The 19,203-nt window shown below is 40.1% G+C and overlaps 2 protein-coding genes across 3 annotated transcripts in view; both read left to right on the top strand.

The window, feature by feature from the left end:
• The first annotated feature begins 9,640 nt into the window (after nucleotides 1–9,640).
• The window catches only part of LOC307044366 (solute carrier family 12 member 2), a 51,112-nt gene continuing 41,549 nt past the window's right edge, over nucleotides 9,641–19,203 (top strand). Inside the window, exon 1 of the mRNA XM_079689529.1 lies at nucleotides 9,641–9,767. The gene's annotated coding sequence lies outside the window, so the exon portion shown is untranslated. The remainder of the gene's footprint in view (nucleotides 9,768–19,203) is intronic.
• On the top strand, nucleotides 9,700–18,753 carry LOC307044367 (uncharacterized protein). Of its 2 annotated transcripts, none has more exons than XM_079689530.1 (2): nucleotides 9,700–9,762; nucleotides 17,219–18,753. In XM_079689530.1, the coding sequence occupies exon 2, from the start codon at nucleotides 17,272–17,274 to the stop codon at nucleotides 18,025–18,027; it is 756 nt and encodes a 251-aa protein (XP_079545656.1). In that variant the 5' UTR covers nucleotides 9,700–9,762; nucleotides 17,219–17,271; the 3' UTR covers nucleotides 18,028–18,753. The 2 variants fall into 2 exon arrangements, with proteins under 2 accessions (XP_079545656.1, XP_079545657.1); XM_079689531.1 differs by lacking the exon at nucleotides 9,700–9,762 and adding an exon at nucleotides 13,752–15,902.

Genomic DNA, 19,203 nt, shown 5'->3' with positions numbered 1-19,203 from the left:
GGAGCTGGCGTCTGACGGACAGCCATCAGGACACGGGGAGCTGGCGTCGGGCGGACAGCCATCAGGACACGGGGAGCTGGCATCGGACGGACAGCCAACCGGAGACGAGGTGCTGGAGTTGGCCGGTACGCCGACAGGACTCGGGGAGCTGGCGTTGGACGGACAACCAGTCCTATAGCTGAAACTGGAGTCGGAACCATGGCTGCTAGGGCCGGAACTGGGGCCGGGACCATGACTGTCAGTTCCGGTTCTGGAGCCGGAAACGTGGCTGTGTGGGCCGGCACTGGAAACGGAATAATGGTTGTAAGGTCCGGTTCTGGAGCCGGAAACATGGCTGTGTGGGCCGGCTCTGGAGCCGGCAACATGGCTGTAAGGTCCGGTTCTGGAGCCGTAAACCTGGCTGTAAGGTCCGGTTCTGGAGCCGGAAACATGGCTGTAAGGTCTGGTTCTGGAGCCGGAAAAATTGCTGTGTGGGCCGGCACTAGACCCGGAAACATGGCTGTAGGGGCTCGGGCTGCTAGCCTGCCCTTGCTACTCCTTCTCTTCGCAGCCGCCTGAATACTCCGTGGACCTCCATAAGCCAGACGAGTTCCATCATACGACTCTTGAACAGGAGCAGGAACTGGGGAAGAAGCAGGGGTAGACTCCGGACGGAACACACCGAGACGTTTGTAGTCAGCAGGCTGGAAATCACACACTGAGAGAAAGTTCAAAATCCAGCCAGGTAAGAATTTCACCAAGTCTGGCTTCTCCAAAACCAACCGGTGAAATTCTACCAGAGCGGCCTCCTTCTGTCGAACACTGGACGCTCCCTTCCACCAATCAACGCAGCAAGCCAGAGAAAAGGTGAAATGCTGCAATTCTACCTCAAACGGATCATCTGCATTCCATTTTTTGTCCATTTTTGGTCGGTTCGTACTGTCAAGGTTTGTGAAACAAGCAGGACCCAAATGCAGATATAAACTGAAAATTCCTTTATTTCAAGGTTATGATATATATATATATATATATATATATATATAATATTATATATATATATATATATATATCATATCATCATCATTATTATATTATATATATTATATTATATATAATATAATATATATTATATTATTATATATTATTTATATATATATATATATATATATAATATCTAATATATAATATATATATAATATATATTATATAATAATAATAATATATATTATATTATATATATATTAGATATTAGATATTATATTATATATATATTATATATATATTATATATATATTATATATATATATAATACAATATATATATATATATATATATATATATATATATACAATGACAAAACAGAACACTCACCGCAGAACTAGTCATGGAACAAGACGAACCGACCAAGACAGACAGAAAACCCAGAACTTAAATACACACAAGACTAATCACACAACAAGACACAGGTGAGGAGGCAGGAGAAAACACAGGGGCCCAGGTGAACATAATCAGACACACCAGGGAAACTAATGACAGGAGGAAAAACACAGGGAAAAGGACCAGACAATAACCCAGAGGAAAACATGACAGGGAAAACAGCAAAAACACCCAAACCTACAAAACTATAAACGTGACGTAACAGGAGAATCGTGACAAGCAGTGAGTGAGCGTTCAGACACCGGCGCACACACTCAAACTGACTCGTGTGCCTGACTCTACCAACAGGCTTTCATGATTCTGTTTGGATATGCAAGTATAAGCCATGATAGCTTATTTTATTAATACGCTAATTTGATATGAAAATTAATGGAGGCTGCCTCTGTGAGGGCCTAAGATATTCTACAAAATAATATTTAAAAACATTAAAAAATATATATTTTTTAAAATATATTTTTTTAGTTATATTAGTCATTAGTTTGACCAAAATAACTTGATTTAATTGTATTTAAAATAACATTTCCAAAGAAATAAATCCTTCGAATCTGCCTATTCAGTTTCTGTTGGAATGTGAAGGGTTAAATGAAAGAAGCTGTCTCTGCGAGTTACTGTGAAGTTACTGTGAAGTTGGACGTCCAGGCGGTCCAGCTATGAATTCACAGAGGGCCCAGCAATAGTAACTGAACGAGAGAGTAATGTCAAATGACAGTACAATTGACCAATCATATCTTCCCTCTAAATGGGTGGGTGTTATTATCGCGGGCTTTATGACAAGTTCCGCCCGCTGTGAAACTTTTCTTGTTTCCATAGCAACAACAACTTCCTGTCAACAGCGTTAACTCGCCTTCAAAATAAAAGCATGCCAAATTACACATACAACTGCAACAAAATTAACAAACACAATGCGATATCCTTTTCAATTTCAAAGAACACAAATAGGGTTAGTTACAGGTGTCGTTTTGTGTGGTAGAGGGTCGCTTTCGTTGATGCGTTTTGCACCCCGGGCCGTTGTTTTGATATTCCGCTGAAGTATACGCTGTGACATAATAACTCGAGGGAAGGGGTGGGGGTCAGAGGGCCTAGGTATAAAAGTCACTGCTCGCCACTGCTTTACATATACATTTAATAGATTTTATTATTATCCACCTTTTTGTTTTATATCCTTTTATTTAAAACATTCTTTGAGACTTCATCTTCTGGTTCAAATTTCAATAAATATAATTTGTATAATCACTCTTTTGTCTTTATTCTACATGAAAATGTTAGAGATTCCATTCCAATCTGTTGATTATTCCTTTATTCCTCAGGCTAGGAATAGTATGTCGAATTTTTAATGCTAAATGTATATCATTTTCTCACAGGATATAGAATGAGACAACACAGTTTTTATCCATTGTGTATGAATGCTTCAGCTCTTCAGACCAACATAGTAAGATGTGAGCATAATTGTGTTGGTATGCAGCCTAGGTCTGGTCTGTTTAATAAAGCAAATCTGCCACTTTTATATTGCAGAATTTGTTAAATTAAAGCAGTCTTTAATTGTTTTTCCTAAACATAGCAATATATGCTTTTGAAATGTAACATGTCTTTGAAAAATAATAGTATACAGTTTATATTGTGTATCACCTTTAGCTTGGAAATACAAAGATGTGTTTTTTTAATCTATAAAATAAATAGACAATCCCAAATTGGGAAATTATTTAACAGCAGCAGTGTGTTCAGGTATTAAAATATTTAAAGTTGGAATAAAGTATAAACTACACAACACAAGTATAATGCAAAGCAATCCATAAGATGAGTCCGATATGTTCATGAAACTCCCCAGGAGACACCAACACTAACGTGGCCGAGTGGACTCCGGAGTTTGCTGCATGAGTTGCACTATATGATCTGTGGTGTAGTGGGCTGTCACTCAAAAACTGAGTAGCCAATGGGGACACACCCCTGAAAGTCCCGCCCACCTGGGATGTTTGTGTCAAAATCTCAAACAATAAATGAGGGAGTGCAAACGAGAAAGCTGCAGCGAGAGCAAAATTCTGATCATTGAGAAAGAAGAAACAAGAACTGCAAACAAAAACCTGTTAAAACAAAGAAAAAATACTTATAGTTTACATGATTACACAAATTATTTGTTTGCAACTTATAGTTTTATTTTTGAAATGTATTATTATTATATTAATATATTATATTATATTATTATTTATGTTGCTTGACTTAGTTTTTTTCTTCTTTTAAACTCATAGTTTTGCTTTATTCTGAGAAAGTGTTGCTTTATCTTTATGATACAAAACTAATCCCATAGATAGATCTGTACATCATCAGCATAACAATGGAAGGGGATATTATGTTTTGTGAGAATTGAACCTAGGGGCAGTATATACAATAGAAAAAGGATAGGGCCCAGAATCGAGCCTTGGGGAACCCCACAGGTAAGAGGGGCTTTGGCAGAGGAGAAGGCACCTAGCTGCACTGAGAAGCTACGGTCCGTCAGATAAGACCTGAACCATGCAAGGGCAGAGCCTGTAATGCCTGCGGACTGTTCAAGCCGTGACAACAGGATAGATGATCCACAGTGTCAAAGGCAGCAGTTAAATCTAACAGCACCAAAACAGCTGGGCTACCTGAGTCGGCGGCTAAGAGCAGATCATTAAACACTCTTAAAAGGGCTGTTTCAGTGCTATGCATAGGTTTAAAGCCAGACTGAAATGTTTCATGGATGCCATGCGTGGTTAAAAATGACTGCAGCTGGGCGTAGACTACTCGCTCCAGGGCTTTAGATAAAAAGGGTAGCTTGAAGATGGGCCTGAAATTTGCGAGAATGGAGGGATCAAGATTTTTCTTTTTAAGTAGTGGCTTAACCACGGCATGTTTGAAGGCAGCTGGGACACATCCTGAGCTAAGAGAGGTGTTTACAAGCAATAAAACACTTGCTCCAACTGATTCAAAAACATCTCTAAGGAAGCGAGAGGGAATGCTGTCTAAGGTGCAGTTTGTCGGCCGCAGGTGCTTGACTACATCCGAGAGAGAAGAGAGGGATACAGGCTCAAAATGGTCAAGGACAGCAGGGCACAGAAAGGGAGCAGGATCTGGGGTAGCACTAGGCTAGCCTTAGAGCAGATACTTTTTCGATAAAAAATGTAAGAAATGTATCGCAGAGAGTAGTTGATGGCACAATTGGAGAAGCATCACAAGGATTAATGATCGAGTTGAGGACATTAAAAAGAACTTGAGGTTTATGGCTGTTTTTGGAGATTAACAGAGAAATATACTCTGTTTTGGCTGCTTTGACTGCCGTCTGATAATCAGAAAGGCAAGCATGAAGAATTTCTAAGGAGACATGGAGTTTATCCTTTTTCCATTTTCTCTCTGCACGCCTGCAAGCGGGGTCTAAAACCAGGAGTACAATCATTGAGCCACGGCTCTGAGAGAACTTTGTTGCGTCTAAGCGTAAAAGGAGCAACGGAATCCAGTATTAGTGTGCATGTCGAATCAAACAAAGAGATAAGCTCATCCGCACTAAAAGCACAGTTCACCTCTAATTTACAAATCGGATAAGCATTAAAAGCATCTGAACACTGTGAGGCAGTCAAGGGGTTAATTGAACGCAGACGACGCGCAGGGTGATTGTAAGTCTATTAAAACCTATATATTCCACATGCATCAGGAATTAGCACTTATATGTCAAGTCCAGCGACGTATTCCTACTGTAGTTAATAATAATTTTCGCTCACTATTTATTTCTGACCAACAATGTCATTGTCCATTTAATTTGGGTGGCAGTAGCTCAGTCGAAAGGGAACACAACCTCAACTTCTCCAGGAGGCTAAAATATGTTACAGCAAAAGTTGCATAGCAGGTAAAAAAAGACATGCAATAATACAGAATGAGCTAACATGTTAATTTATAGACGAAAAGCACATTAGTTATACTAGAATGAAAATAAAGAACAAAATAAGTAGGTAAGTACACATCCATGGCTAAAAATGATGAGCAGCAACTTCAGAACTTAGTAACATATGCAGTGAAAGTACAAATACGAATAAATGTGTGAAAAAACAAAAAAAAGAAATGCATGTTTTTGTGCATCTGTGCATTTCAGTGTACAGGTCCTGTTGTGTATTATAACTAAGAAGAGTGTATAAGAAAAACAGAGTGAAACGGACCTTAAAAAGGTTTGTCTTGTTTTTGTTCTTGTTCATGTTCTTGTTCTTGTTCTTCTTCTTGTTCATGTTCTTGTTCATGTTCTTGTTCTTGTTCTTCTTCATGAGAGTAGTTTAACACTCACAGGAGGTTTCTCAATACTCAAATTTCCCCTCCCCGATTCCTCGACTCCTCGGTCCTCCGGTAGTGACCCGGAAATGAATTTCAGCGCGCCATGTTGAAGGACATCTCATTTCTCTAAATGCACTTCGAGGACCGAGCATCGAGCATCGAGGAGGCTCTCTGGAGGAGGGTTATGGCTAGAAAGGATCCGTCGAGTGTAAATATAACGTCACGTTCTCGTTGTAACTCTCGTTGTAATCGGAGCGGTTCGGAAACACATCTACAGCAGTAACATGATGCAACATACACATTAATGCAGCAGCAATATTAATAGAGAAACATCAGACATAATAGTAAAACACTGCAAGGGAACCTTTTATTGCCCCAGGAGCTATCTTGGGACTTTTACTGCGACAACGTTGACTTGCCTGTGAATAAAAAATAAACCATAGTGTTGGTGATCTACAGTGTTGTCATTCTTCTTTGAACACCAGCAAGACCGCTAACACCCTATTTCAACAATCACACTCCCTGTCATTGACATCATTAATAGATAGTTTGGCTTCTCACCATCATTTGCTGTGGCCAACTGATGTTAACGATCGTAACTGAAAGGCTGCCTGCCAAAAGTAAACATTCAGCCTCGTGACATTCAGCCAAACTCTCGCGAGAGTTTTACACAAGACGGATCCTTTCTAGCCATAACCCTGGAGGAGCTCTAACCGGGTTATGGCTAGAAAGGATCCGTCTAATGTAAATATGACGTCACGTTCTCGTTCTAACTCTCGTTGTAATCGGAGAGGCTCGGCTGTAATCGGAAAGGGTCGGGGTGGGCGGGACGCGGGAAGATCGCGGGAAGATCGAGAAGAGACGTCGTTCTAACTCTCGTTGTAATCAGAGCAGTGGTAACCACTCAAAGTCCTCAAGAGATAGGAAACGACAGCAGTGTGGGACCTTATTGCGGGAAATTACTGAGCACACATACCACCTATAGGATGAGACGTTCATGTGTACAGTGATATCAAGACTAAATGATCTTTTGGAGGACGTAAAGCAACACACCCCACATGACAGTAGTCTTCCTCTCCCCTTCACGCCCCCCAAACACAAAAGGCAGAAGAGGACCATAACACCTCTCAGTACCAGCCATGGTAGACACCCTTTTTCAGGCCGGGTGGGTCATAAAGCTGAGGTCATGAGATCCAACTAGAGAGTGGACAGCTTGAACAAGATTTTAAAAGCTAAGTCCCCAGAGTCTAATGCGGGAGGAGCAGGCAGGGGTACGAAGAGGAGGATAGATGCTTTAGGTAAGAACAAAGTATATTTAATTTTGCCATCTCCTCTATATTCACAAAACACAGCCAATCATCCATTCCAATCCTATGTGACATGGCACAGTTCATTTCACTCCAATAGAAATTGGTATAAAAGAGACCATTAGTCTTCTCATTGTGCTTATTGCTGTGGATAGGTGTTAACTATTGTTGTTGTATTGTATCATATCAAAAGCGAATGTTGGAAGCTTGGAGATGAATGGAGCTGTACAGAGGTGGTAAGTAAAACAACGTTTTTAATCCATTGCATGTGATTGATGTAGTTATAAAAAGTATATCATAAGCTGTCATTACAGTCTAAATATCTAACAGCAAAAGGAGGAGAGTCTGAGGAGGAGAGGAGATGAGGAGAACAGAGGAGAGGAGACAGCAAAAGGAGGAGAGTATGAGGAGAGGAGAACAGGAGAGGAGAGGATACAGCAAAAGGAGGATAGTCTGAGGAGAAGATGAGGAGAGGAGAACAGAGGAAACAGGGAAAGCAGAGTAAAGAGCAGAGTTGAAAGAGAAGTTGAAAGCAGAGCAAACAGTAGCAGGAGAAGTAGAGCAAATGTAAAATTAACTTTGAAAAGTATCAGCAAGAAGATCAGAGTTGCATAATGTTATTTTGTTTTATTCGTTACTGTTATATTAATGTTGTATGTTAATTTTTGTACATAGGATAATAAAGATGATCTTAACCTTGAACTCGATTCATGACCTCATTTCATTATTAAAACCTTAATATCAAATTACAGACTGAATTCAAATTAGGATCTCCAAATGTGTTGATGTAATGTTTGTGATAAACTGAAGGATAAAGTGTTCCTTTATGTGTTGAGAAAATTCCCCTCCCTCTTAAGCCAAGTAAGGTGTTTAAAAAGCCTCTTGGATCAGCTGGAAAATGCATCATCACAAAGCTGAAAACAGCTGTTTCACTTTACTTTTGAAAGATACGACAGAGACAAAGCTACACATATATGATGATATTATAGAATATGATGCATTGCTGCAGATTAAACTACCCAACGGGATATAAAAGAGGTAAACACATCTACAGCAGTAACATGCAACATACATTTTATTGCACCAGGAGCTATCTTGGGACTTTTACTGCAACAACGTTGACTTGCCTGTGAATACAAAATAAACCATAGTGTTGCTGATCTACAGTGTTGTCATTCTTCTTTCAACAGCAAGACCGCTAACAAGTATTTACATACCTAATATAGTTTAGTTTCTCGCCATCCCAAACGTAAACATTCAGCCACGTGACTGCGCTTCCGAGCCGCTCCGATTACAACCGAGCCGCTCCGATTACAACGAGAGTTAGAACGAGAACGTGACGTCATATTTACATTAGACGGATCCTTTCTAGCCATAACCCTCTAACCGGGTTATGGCTAGAAAGGATCCGTCTTGTGTAAAACTCTCGCGAGAGTTTGGCTGAATGTCACATGGCTGAATGTTTACGTTTGGCAGGCAGCCTTTCAGTTACGATCGTTAACATCAGTGGGCCACAGCAACTGATGATGAGAAGCTAAACTATCTATTAATTATGTCAATTACAGGGAGTGTGATTGTTGAAATAGGGTGTTAGCGATCTTGCTGGTGTTCAAAGAAGAATGACAACACTGTAGATCACCAACACTATGGTTTATTTTTTATTCACAGGCAAGTCAACGTTGTCGCAGTAAAAGTCCCAAGATAGCTCCTGGTGCAATAAAATGTTCCCTTGAAGTGTTTTAGTATTATGTCTGATGTTTCTCTATTAATATTGCTGCTGCATTAATGTGTATGTTGTATCATGTTACTGCTGTAGATGTGTTTCCGAGCCGCTCCGATTACAACGAGAGTTACAACGAGAACGTGACGTCATATTTACACTAGACGGATCCTTTCTAGCCATAACCCTCTAACCGAGGAGACGATGCATCCTCCACGGATGCATTTCCGGGAACGGTGGAGGCGTGACGCACGGCCGAACTTTTCTCAGCCAATGACGGCTCTGCATGCATCTCCTGGATATTATTTTAGTAACTGCTTTCATCGCAACGCGATGTTTACAGTGAGAACAGCTGTGAGGTCCGTGCAGAAATCAGAGCAGTGTAAAATATATATAACTCAGTATAACAGGCCTACATTACTTTCTGTATTTGTATGCTGTAGTTTAGTAGATATCTACAAACAAAGAGTCGACATTCTTCTAAGACCATTTAGTGCTTCACATAATAAAATACACAACGGCTGTAGCCTGATTATGCTTTAGAAGCAGTGCTTGAATTGGGCCGGTACTCACCGGTACGCAGTACCGGCACTTCTGATTTTTACCCATGTAGTACCGGCACTTCTTACTGAGTACCGGCAAGGTGCCGGTACTCAGTAAAATGTCGGTACTCATTAAAATGCCGGTACTCAGCCGCCGGCAATATACGTATATATTGTAAACGCAACGCAGCGCAAATGTGGGTCTGACTCTGCCTCACAGAGGGTGACTGGCTGTCTACATGACGTGGCCTGCCGACATTGCCACTTTCATACAGATCATACTAATGCCCTCGATTGGTCTCTGTGTGTCATTCAAGCTCGGGAGGGTGTGTGTTGGTGTATGTGTGGCGCGAGCGAGCGAGAAAGCGCGCGCACCGGTTACGTGTATTGTTGTTAGCATCTGGTGCTAGCTAGCTGCGCTAACGGATATAAGGAGCTTTTTCAACAACAAGGTGGATGGAGAGTCCTTTGCTGTCAGACTGAGAGGCTGATAACTACAGCTCTGGTGAGGTAAATTACTCTCTTGAGTCTTTAGATAGTTAACTTAGTTTAAGTTATCTCAGTGGGTCTCAAACGGTTCGGTCAGCATCTATGTAAACACATATTTCCATTTGAGGGGGTAGTGATGAGTAAAATATGCATGAATAATACAAACAAAATGTTAACTAGGTGAAAAAAGGTAAGATAAACTTGTTGAGAGCTAAAACTAGTCTTTGCTGTTGCCTCAAAGAGGGAGAGACAGCAAGCGCATTTCGTGGCATCTGCGGGCAGTGGCAAGTACTTCCGGCATCTGCCACAGAGGCCGCTACTCCGTGGTATCTGTGGCAAGTATATGCCACAGATGTGGTATCTGTGGCAAGTATATGCCACAGCCACAACTTGCCGTGGCAAGTAAATGCCACAACCATGCCACAACTTGCCGTGGCAAGTATATGCCACAACTTATATATGCCACAACTTGCCGTGGCATGTAGGCTATATGCCACAACTTGCCGTGGCAAGTAAATGCCACAAGTTAAGAGTTAAGAGAAGGTTTACGGTAGCTGCCACTCGCCTTCCGTGGCAAATGCTGATATTTAAACCCGTATTTATCGCGTAAAATGTCGCTGTTTTAGCATGACTTTATCGGACTGATCTGTACACAAGACTGATGATCTGTTACTGATGGTCCGATCATATTTTTCAAAAAGATTAAACATATGTTCTATAGATTTTACTTGGAGAACGTGGTTTGTTAAAATAAATAAACGTGCTATTTTTATGATAATAGTCGGTACTCGAGTTGAGGGGGGATGGCATCCCCCCTGAAATAAAAACGGTTAAAATCATCCCCCTTCTAAAACGCATGGCGGGACCAATACGATTTTCATTGCCATAAGCAATAGCTGTGCACATGATATAACCTTTCACCCTTGATGGATTTCCATCATACATAATACACATAAGGATTATCTTATGTTAATGTTGGTATAGGCTACTTGACAGTAAGTGTGCTTCTATTGTTTGTTTTATATATAAATATATACATTCACTTGAAAAGACTGTAATTTCCTATTGTTACTGTTTTACTTTATGACAACTAGTGGTCATTTTCTGTGTTTTTGTTATGTCAGTGTTCATTTACTGAGTTTGTGATTTGTGACTTATTAATAAGGAAAACATCATCCTTAAAAAAAAAATGTTTAATGTATTTTTAAATGTTCTAAATTTGAAAAAAATAGATAAAAATAAACTAAAGTTAAAATCTTGTTTTTCATGCCCCAAGAGCAATAAAAACAATTGGTAAAAAAATCCTGAGTGAGGCTTTCATAATTCATGGATGAAAGGGTTAAGAAAGACAAATATATGTTTCTATTGGTTTTAGTGAGATGGTTTATTGTAGTGTATTCTTACATATTCAGTAGGCTATATTGTTTATTCTTTAGATACTCTGTAGATGAATATCTACTAATAATGCGTAAATTATTTCCTGTTTCTTTTTATTATTATTATTTGCTGTAACGCAAAGATTTCAACATTTTAGATAAATAAATTAAATACAACGTATCATATCAAAATCTGTTTATGTTAATTAGCAACACAATGATTTGATATTTGCATGCATGACATATAACCTTTTTTAATGATGCACACAAAAAGTTTTAACAAGGGTGTAATTATATTACATTGTAACCCTCTTTCCTCAACATATTAAATCAACTTTATACGGTTAAATGAGGATTGCTTGGAGTATCATGCTTAAGAGAACATTCTTCATGTTAATTGTTCACCACTTTCAAAACGCAATAAAAGGATGGATAAAAAAGCATGCATTGTGTCTTGATTTTTAATATACTGTCATGATTGTCTTAACGGAATAACATGGTTTGTTTGGATTCACCGATATCAATATCTAATAAGAATAATCTGAAGCATTTAAATAAAAATGTTCAACCAGAATTAAAATATTAAACAACAAAACAGATACAATGACATTAATCTGTTTATTAACAACGCAAATAATACAAATTAAGTACATATGCCTGGATTTAAAATAACACATTTATACATGTGTACAATCAAATATAACTGTCCTTTGCCTCATTTATAAAATATAAATCTTAGCATCTCACTAGCAGTGGCAACTGCAATCAGTTACAGCTGCCCTAAGTCTGTAGCCAAGTCTAATGACACCATTGTACACGTTGCTGTGTCAATACAGATATTTATTTTTAATTATTTGTCTTTACTAGTAACAATACACCTGGTTATCGTAGCAAGCAGTGGAAACTCCCCTCAAGAAGCGACAATTGCCAAGGGCTTGCGTTGCAACGCTCACTTGCCAATATTTTTTTTTTTATTACAATATAGGCCTATGTTTAGCCTACTATCATAGATATAGCACGTTTGTTTATTTTAGCAAACCACGTAGGCTATTCCAAGTAAAATTGAATATAAATGATAATTTATTATCTTTTTGAAAAATAGAGATCGCACATCAGTCCTGTGTACAGATCAGTCCGATAAAGTCATGCCTAAACAGCGACATTTTACACGATAAATACGAGTTTAAATATCAGCATTTGCCACGGAAGGCGAGTGGCAGCTACCGTAAAACTTCTCTTAACTCTGGCATCTTGTGGCAACTCCCGTTCAGCATGCGCAAATGCCACGGCAAGTTGTGGCATATGCTTGCCACGGCAAGTTGTGGCATCTGTGGCATTTACTTGCCACGGCAAGTTGTGGCATATGCTTGCCACGGCAAGTTGTGGCATCTGTGGCATTTATTTGCCACGGCAAGTTGTGGCATATACTTGCCACGGCAAGTTGTGGCATATAGCCTACTTGCCACGGCAAGTTGTGGCTGTGGCATATACTTGCCACAGATGCCACAGAGTAGTGGCCTCTGTGGGAGATGCCACAAATGCCAAGGCACATGCCACGGCAATGTAGTGGCAACACTCATTGTGTTCTAGTATGATAAATAAAATAACATTGTACCTTGAAAATCAATGCATTCGTTCATTTGACACGTTGGTGGTTTTAGGTAGGCTATACAGCGACCCCTGGCGGTTCTAGTGTGAAGTAAAAGTAGAAGTAGCCAACCTAAATGTTGGAATACTCTGTTACAAGTAAAAGTCATGCATTAAAATGTTACTCAAGTAAAAGCGCAAAATGATTAGCATAACAATATACTTAAAGTGCATATTACATGTTTTCATTATAATGATTGATCATGAAAGTGTTCTCAAAGCTGGTAAAGGTGCAGCTAGTTTTAATGACTTTGTATACTGTAGTAGGGTATCTTGTGAATTTACTCCAGGAGTAACTATAAAGTCTGATTTAAGACTTGATTATATGTATCATCATTAATCAGAATCTGTAGTAAGTAACTAAAGGTAGCGTATTAAATAAATGTAGGGGAGTAGGCTACAATTACACAATTTACCTCTGAGTTGTAGTGGGGTAAGTAGCCTACTACGTAACATACCATTTACATACTCAACTAAAGTACAAGTAGGCTATTTCTAAATCACAAGTACAGTACTTGAGTATACAAGTTAGCCTATTTCCCACCTCTGGTCAACAATGTTAGATCTTTATGTCAACTTACTAATAATATATCTTGAGTATTATCATAAAAATAGCACGTTTATTTATTTTAACAAACCACGTTCTCCAAGTAAAATCTGAACATATGTTTCATCTTTTTAAAAAATATGATCGGACCATCAGTAACAGATCATCAGTCTTGTGTACAGATCAGTCCGATAAAGTCATGCCAAAACAGCGACATTTTACGCGATAAATACGGGTTTAAATATCAGCATTTGCCACGGAAGGCGGGTGGCAGCTACGGTAAACCTTCTCTTAACTCTTAACTTGTGGCATTTACTTGCCACGGCAAGTTGTGACATATACTTCTCACGGCAAGTTGTGGCATATAAGTTGTGGCATATACTGGCATGGTTGTGGCATTTACTTGCCACGGCAAGTTGTGGCTGTGGCATATACTTGCCACAGATACCACGGAGTAGCGGCCTCTGTGGCAGATGCCGGAAGTACTTGCCACTGCCTGCAGATGCCACGAAATGAGCCAGGCCCTACTGCAAAGAGGAGCAGGGGGGAGAGGAGGGAGACAGGAGAGGCCGATTCAGGAGCCCAGACACACTCACAACTATAAATGAACCAAAAACAAATAAATAAACAAGTTTCAATGTTTTTTCATATTGGATATTGTATGTTATTGGTTATGGCCATGTACTTATGTTTTTATGATTATTTAAATGTATACATTTTTGTTTCATATGGGTGTAGTCTCTTTATTTCCCCCTCAAAATGCACCAGATTGATGCATTTAAGTCCAACATTTAAAAACAAATCTTACCGGGGGAGCATGCCCCCGGACCCCCCTATAGGATTTGAGGCCCGGCCCCACTGTTCCCAAATAGATTTGCAATTTGTTTTAAATAGTAACCCATCTCCATATGTTTCTTTTTGGGTAGTAGATTTAAACTAGAGGGCTATCACTTTGTGCAGCAACGCTATTGAGAAATAAATCCAGCAAAATGGCACAAAAAACTGGTAGTTGCCTCAGGGACGAGGAGTCATTTAACCAGCCAGTAGGAGTCAAGCTTTACTTTCTTTTATATCCATAAAGAAAAAGTAAATCTGTTTACAGTTGTTTCATTATGGATGTTGAGAGGTATCCATATATCTCTTCATTTTGCTCTCAAATTGCACCAGATTGATGCATCTAACTTCAATATTTAAAAAAAAAAGAATCCCGGGGGAGCATGCCCCCGGACCCCCCTAGACTAGAGGGTGTCAGGTCCACTCCCCACTTATAAAAATAGCACTTTACCACTGCACCCCCTCTAATCTCAGATGCACCCTGAGTCATTTTGTTTAAGTACAGTGAGCCTTTCTAAAATATACAGTAAAGAGACAAACCCACCAGCATTATAGGATATACTATGACTTTGTGCCAAATACTTGTTGCTGATTTAGAGTACTGGCACCTTTTTTATTCCAATTCAAGCACTGTTTAGAAGCAGTAGGTGTGTGTGGTACAGTGTGTAGGTGTGTGTTGTACAGTGCGTAGATGCGGCGGACAGACGGGTTCTCAGTTGGTTTGGTGTCCTATGCTTACTTTTAATACTTGTACAACTTTTGGCCCGTAATTTCAATTCCCCATTTCAGCGACCAGAGAGAGGGGGGGATGTATCCAGTCTCTGATTGTGTTACGTTATTATGAGAGTGCTCTCATACTTGTTTGATTCTGAAATTGTAGCCTATATATTTATATAAATATATATGTGTGTGTGTGTGTGTGTGTGTGTGTGTGTGTGTGTGTGTGTGTGTGTGTGTGTGTGTGTGTGTGTGTGTGTGTGTGTCCGCATCTGTAGCCTGTTATTGTCTCATTATACCGCACTGTCAATGAATTAGAAAAATAAATATATAAGTCGTCATGAACACATCTGTCCATCAGAGTGCTGCTTTGCCTACTGTCATCATTAATGGACGTCTCTTTAGTTTAAAATGACCGCTCAGAGGAGAGGAGTTCTCATTTCTCTAACCGCCTGCTGCTTCCACTCCTCTCTCCTCGGTTCCCCTCCTCAGTCCTCCGCTTGCATCTCCTGTGGGCGGCACCGAGTCTCGAGGAGAGGAGTCGAGGATAGGAGTCGAGGAGGGGAAATTTGAGAATTGAGAAACCTCTACAGCAGCGGTTCTCAAACTGTGTTCCGCGGACAACTGGTGGTCCACGAGGGTACTGCAGGTGGTCCGTGGAAAAAAGCTAAATAAAATCCACTTTTTATTATCAAGGATTTTCGGGGATCACCTCATATGTGACTTTCTCTATCGAAATCAGTCGCATTGACCCGAAGACACATTTTGAGTTGTATACACTGTTGGAAAGAGGAGATTCCTAGCTTTCTAATGATATCAGGCACTGGGGTAGTGGTCGTTGAGCTCATCGGACATTTATGAGAGAAAATCTCTAATGTCCGAGTGCAATTGAATGCACCACAAGACACGAGCCTTGTAACCCCTCCCCCGGCCCCGGCGCGAGCGTGGAAATATGATTGGCGGCGATTTCATTTGAACCGGACGGCGCAAAACGAGAAGCATCCGGACCCAAGTACTGTACACGGAAGGAACGAGGTATTTGAAGTCTACAATGACAGAGAAGAGACTGTCAAGTTTGTCTGTAGTCAGCATTGAATCAAAACGCACTAAAGCTTTGGATCTTGATCAGTTTGTGAGGCGTTTTGCTGAACAGAAGGGTAATCGCTGCATCATAATAGTGATTGACAGCTGATAGGAATAATATGATTGTTAATATTATCATATTAATTCAGACAAAAATCGATGAGACAGTTAATTAATGTACTTTTTGCAGCAGTCTGCATAGATTTGGTACCCCTGGTCCAAGAGTGAAACAAACTAATTCAGTTATTGTTCAGTTAAAATGCATTCAATTAGGCCTGTCTGCCATCTTATATATTTATATTTAAGGCTTTACTGATGTGACACAATAATGTCACCTATGTTATTGAGTTAAAATGTCAATATTTTGGCTTTCCAAGTTAACATTGATTGATATGACTGCGATTAAATCTCCTGCTACCCTCTTGCTACCCCATGAATATGTTTCTAGATCCACCCCTGAGTAGGCTATATTTTTCGTTTCGTTTATTTAATAAGTGAATTTCAGGACAACTTTGGGAATTTTTTAGATTTAAATAGATTTTGAAAGTAGAGAGAGAGAGAGAGAGAGAGAGAGAGAGAGAGAGATAGAGAGAGAGAGAAGCAGCGCTGTCTGCTTGGTTGCAATACTGTTGCTCAAGCCTTTATGCAACTTAGGCCTATACATTGTTTATGTTACTTATATGCCTGTGTGTCCATGGTTTTGAGTCTGTGTGTTGAGCGCAGCACCGTCTGCTTTTTGCAGTACAGTAACTAAAGTAGGACTAAGCATAGCGGTAGTTTTTTGTAGACCTGTCTGCCCGTTTTGTGAGTGCACTGCGCGCGTGCGCACTTGTGGCATTGTTTGGGATGACCTAATTAAAATACGGTCCGCCGTCCTCTTTGAGAAACATACACAACGCAGACAGACACCTGTCACAAAAGTATCAGATAGGCTTCAATTTTCTTTTGATTGTCTAAAAATATCGGCGTTTTAACACTAAGTTTATATATGTACTTATTTTTACGGTTTGCATATGAGGTGGTCCGCGAAAATCCTTGATAATAAATAGTGGTCCGCATAAACAAAAAGTTTGAGAACCCCTGATATATATGTATCAATTAATTTGATATAAAACAATATATTTTTGAGTGGGCTGTATCTGTCGAAAACTGCTAGCTATACTGTCTGCTGTATGCACCTCCCTTACGAAATGAACTATAAATGCATGGTTTTTCATACCACTGCTACGCTGACGACACCCAACTAATTCTGTCCTTTCCCCGCTCAGAGACCCAGGTCGTCGCACGCATCTCTGCTTGCCTAGCAGACATCTCTCGGTGGATGTCTGCTCATCACCTCAAGCTCAACCTTGACAAGACTGAACTGCTCTTCCTTCCGGGAAAAGATTGTCCCACTCTTGACCTAACAATCAACATCGGCACCTCTGTTGTTTCCCCGACTCAGACTGCAAGGAATCTGGGTGTGGTCCTAGATAACAAACTGTCCTTCACTGCAAACATCGCTGCTACAACCCGCTGCTGCAGATACACGCTTTACAACATCAGGAGGATACGTCCCCAGCTGACCCAGACATCAGCGCAGATTCTGGTCCAGGCTCTCGTCATCTCACGCCTAGACTACTGCAACTCCCTCCTGGCTGGTCTACCTGCATGTGCCATCCGACCTCTGCAGCTCATCCAGAATGCAGCGGCTCGTCTGGTCTTCAACCTTCCCAAATTCTCCCACACCACACCGCTCCTCCGCTCCCTTCACTGGCTTCCAGTAACTGCTAGAATCCACTTCAAGACACTGGTACTTGCGTACCATGCTGCGAATGGATCTGGCCCTTCCTACATCCAGGACATGGTTAAACCGTACACCCCAGCACGTGCACTCCGCTCTGCATCAGCCAAACAGCTCGCTGCACCCGCACTGCGAGGGGGACCCAAGTTCCCGTCAGCAAAAACACGTGGGTTTGCTATCCTGGCTCCAAAATGGTGGAATGAGCCCCCCATTGAAATCAGGACAGCAGATAGCTTACACATCTTCCGACGCAAACTGAAAACTCATCTCTTTAGACTCCACTTCGAGCGATAGAATTACTAACAAAGCACTTATATACTAATAAAGGGCTGGCTTTCTAAATGCCAGTTGAGTAGCACTTGAAATGTTTGGCTCTATGAAACCTGATGTACTTATATGATTCTGTTTTCTTAAAGGTTGTATCTTCCTGGTCGAATGCACTTATTGTAAGTCGCTTTGGATAAAAGCGTCAGCTAAATGCAATGTAATGTAATGTAAAAAAATGAACTCTAGTATTACTATAGTATACTGTAAAAGTTGTATAGTGTCCTATAGTAAGTTTGTAGTGTTCTGTAGTATTTTTCACCAGCTATCGTCTTACTATAGTTTTTTCTACCGTGCCATTTTATTAGCTAAAGTACTCCTATAATATTTCAATAGTAATACTATGTATCTAGTTCTTATAATTCCTATATTATTTTAAATAGTAACTACAGTATAATATATAGTGTTTTTGTAGTTGCTTTTTTAACACACTATAGAACACTCCTAGTAATAGTATGACATTGTCATAATGAATGCATATTATTACTATAGTTTTTGTAAAAGTATTACACTCCTATAATTAATGTGTCATTTTTTTATATCAAATTAATTGATATATATAGATATATATTAGCTGTACACTTTACGAATATAATAGTTTTTTATGGACAACTTTACCATTAATCGGCACTGTGTTAGACATGGGCGGAGCCTCTCTGGTGGTTGACTAATTGGCCGAGCTGACCAATCGGCGCACACTGGGCTCACAGGGAGGGGGCGGGGGGGGGGGGGGGGGGCAGGAGCTCCAACAAGCCGTTTAGGACAGAGAGTGAATACACATACTATACAGATTAGAAACCAATGTGAGTTTGGAACATTGCACAATATAAATCTATTCTAGTAGACCTCAACAATGGAATTGTGACCAGTAGAAATGGCCATGACATGGGACCTTTAAGGAACATATGTTTGCAGTAAAATAACCGCAAACGTGTGACATAATGATGATGACATGTTGCTTATAACTCACAAATGTAATCTTAGATAAGTTTAATAAAGTGAAATTGGTCGAACTGGTCCCCTTTATTCTGTCCTTGTATTGTCCAGTGTTTGGCTCCAGCATCAAGCACTTTGTCAGAGAAAGCAGCTGTTGTTCCCTATGCAAACGATACACACACACACACACACACACACACACACACACAC

The sequence above is a fragment of the Notothenia rossii genome (assembly GCF_949606895.1).
Source record: "Notothenia rossii genome assembly, chromosome: 6".
Lineage (NCBI taxonomy): Eukaryota > Metazoa > Chordata > Actinopteri > Perciformes > Nototheniidae > Notothenia > Notothenia rossii.
This window is presented reverse-complemented; position numbering and strand designations above follow the sequence as displayed.

What these genes read in the sequence shown, in the direction of transcription:
- LOC307044367 (XM_079689530.1), top strand. Translation starts at nt 17,272, where the DNA reads ATGTCTGCTCATCACCTCAAGCTCAACCTTGACAAGACTGAACTGCTC.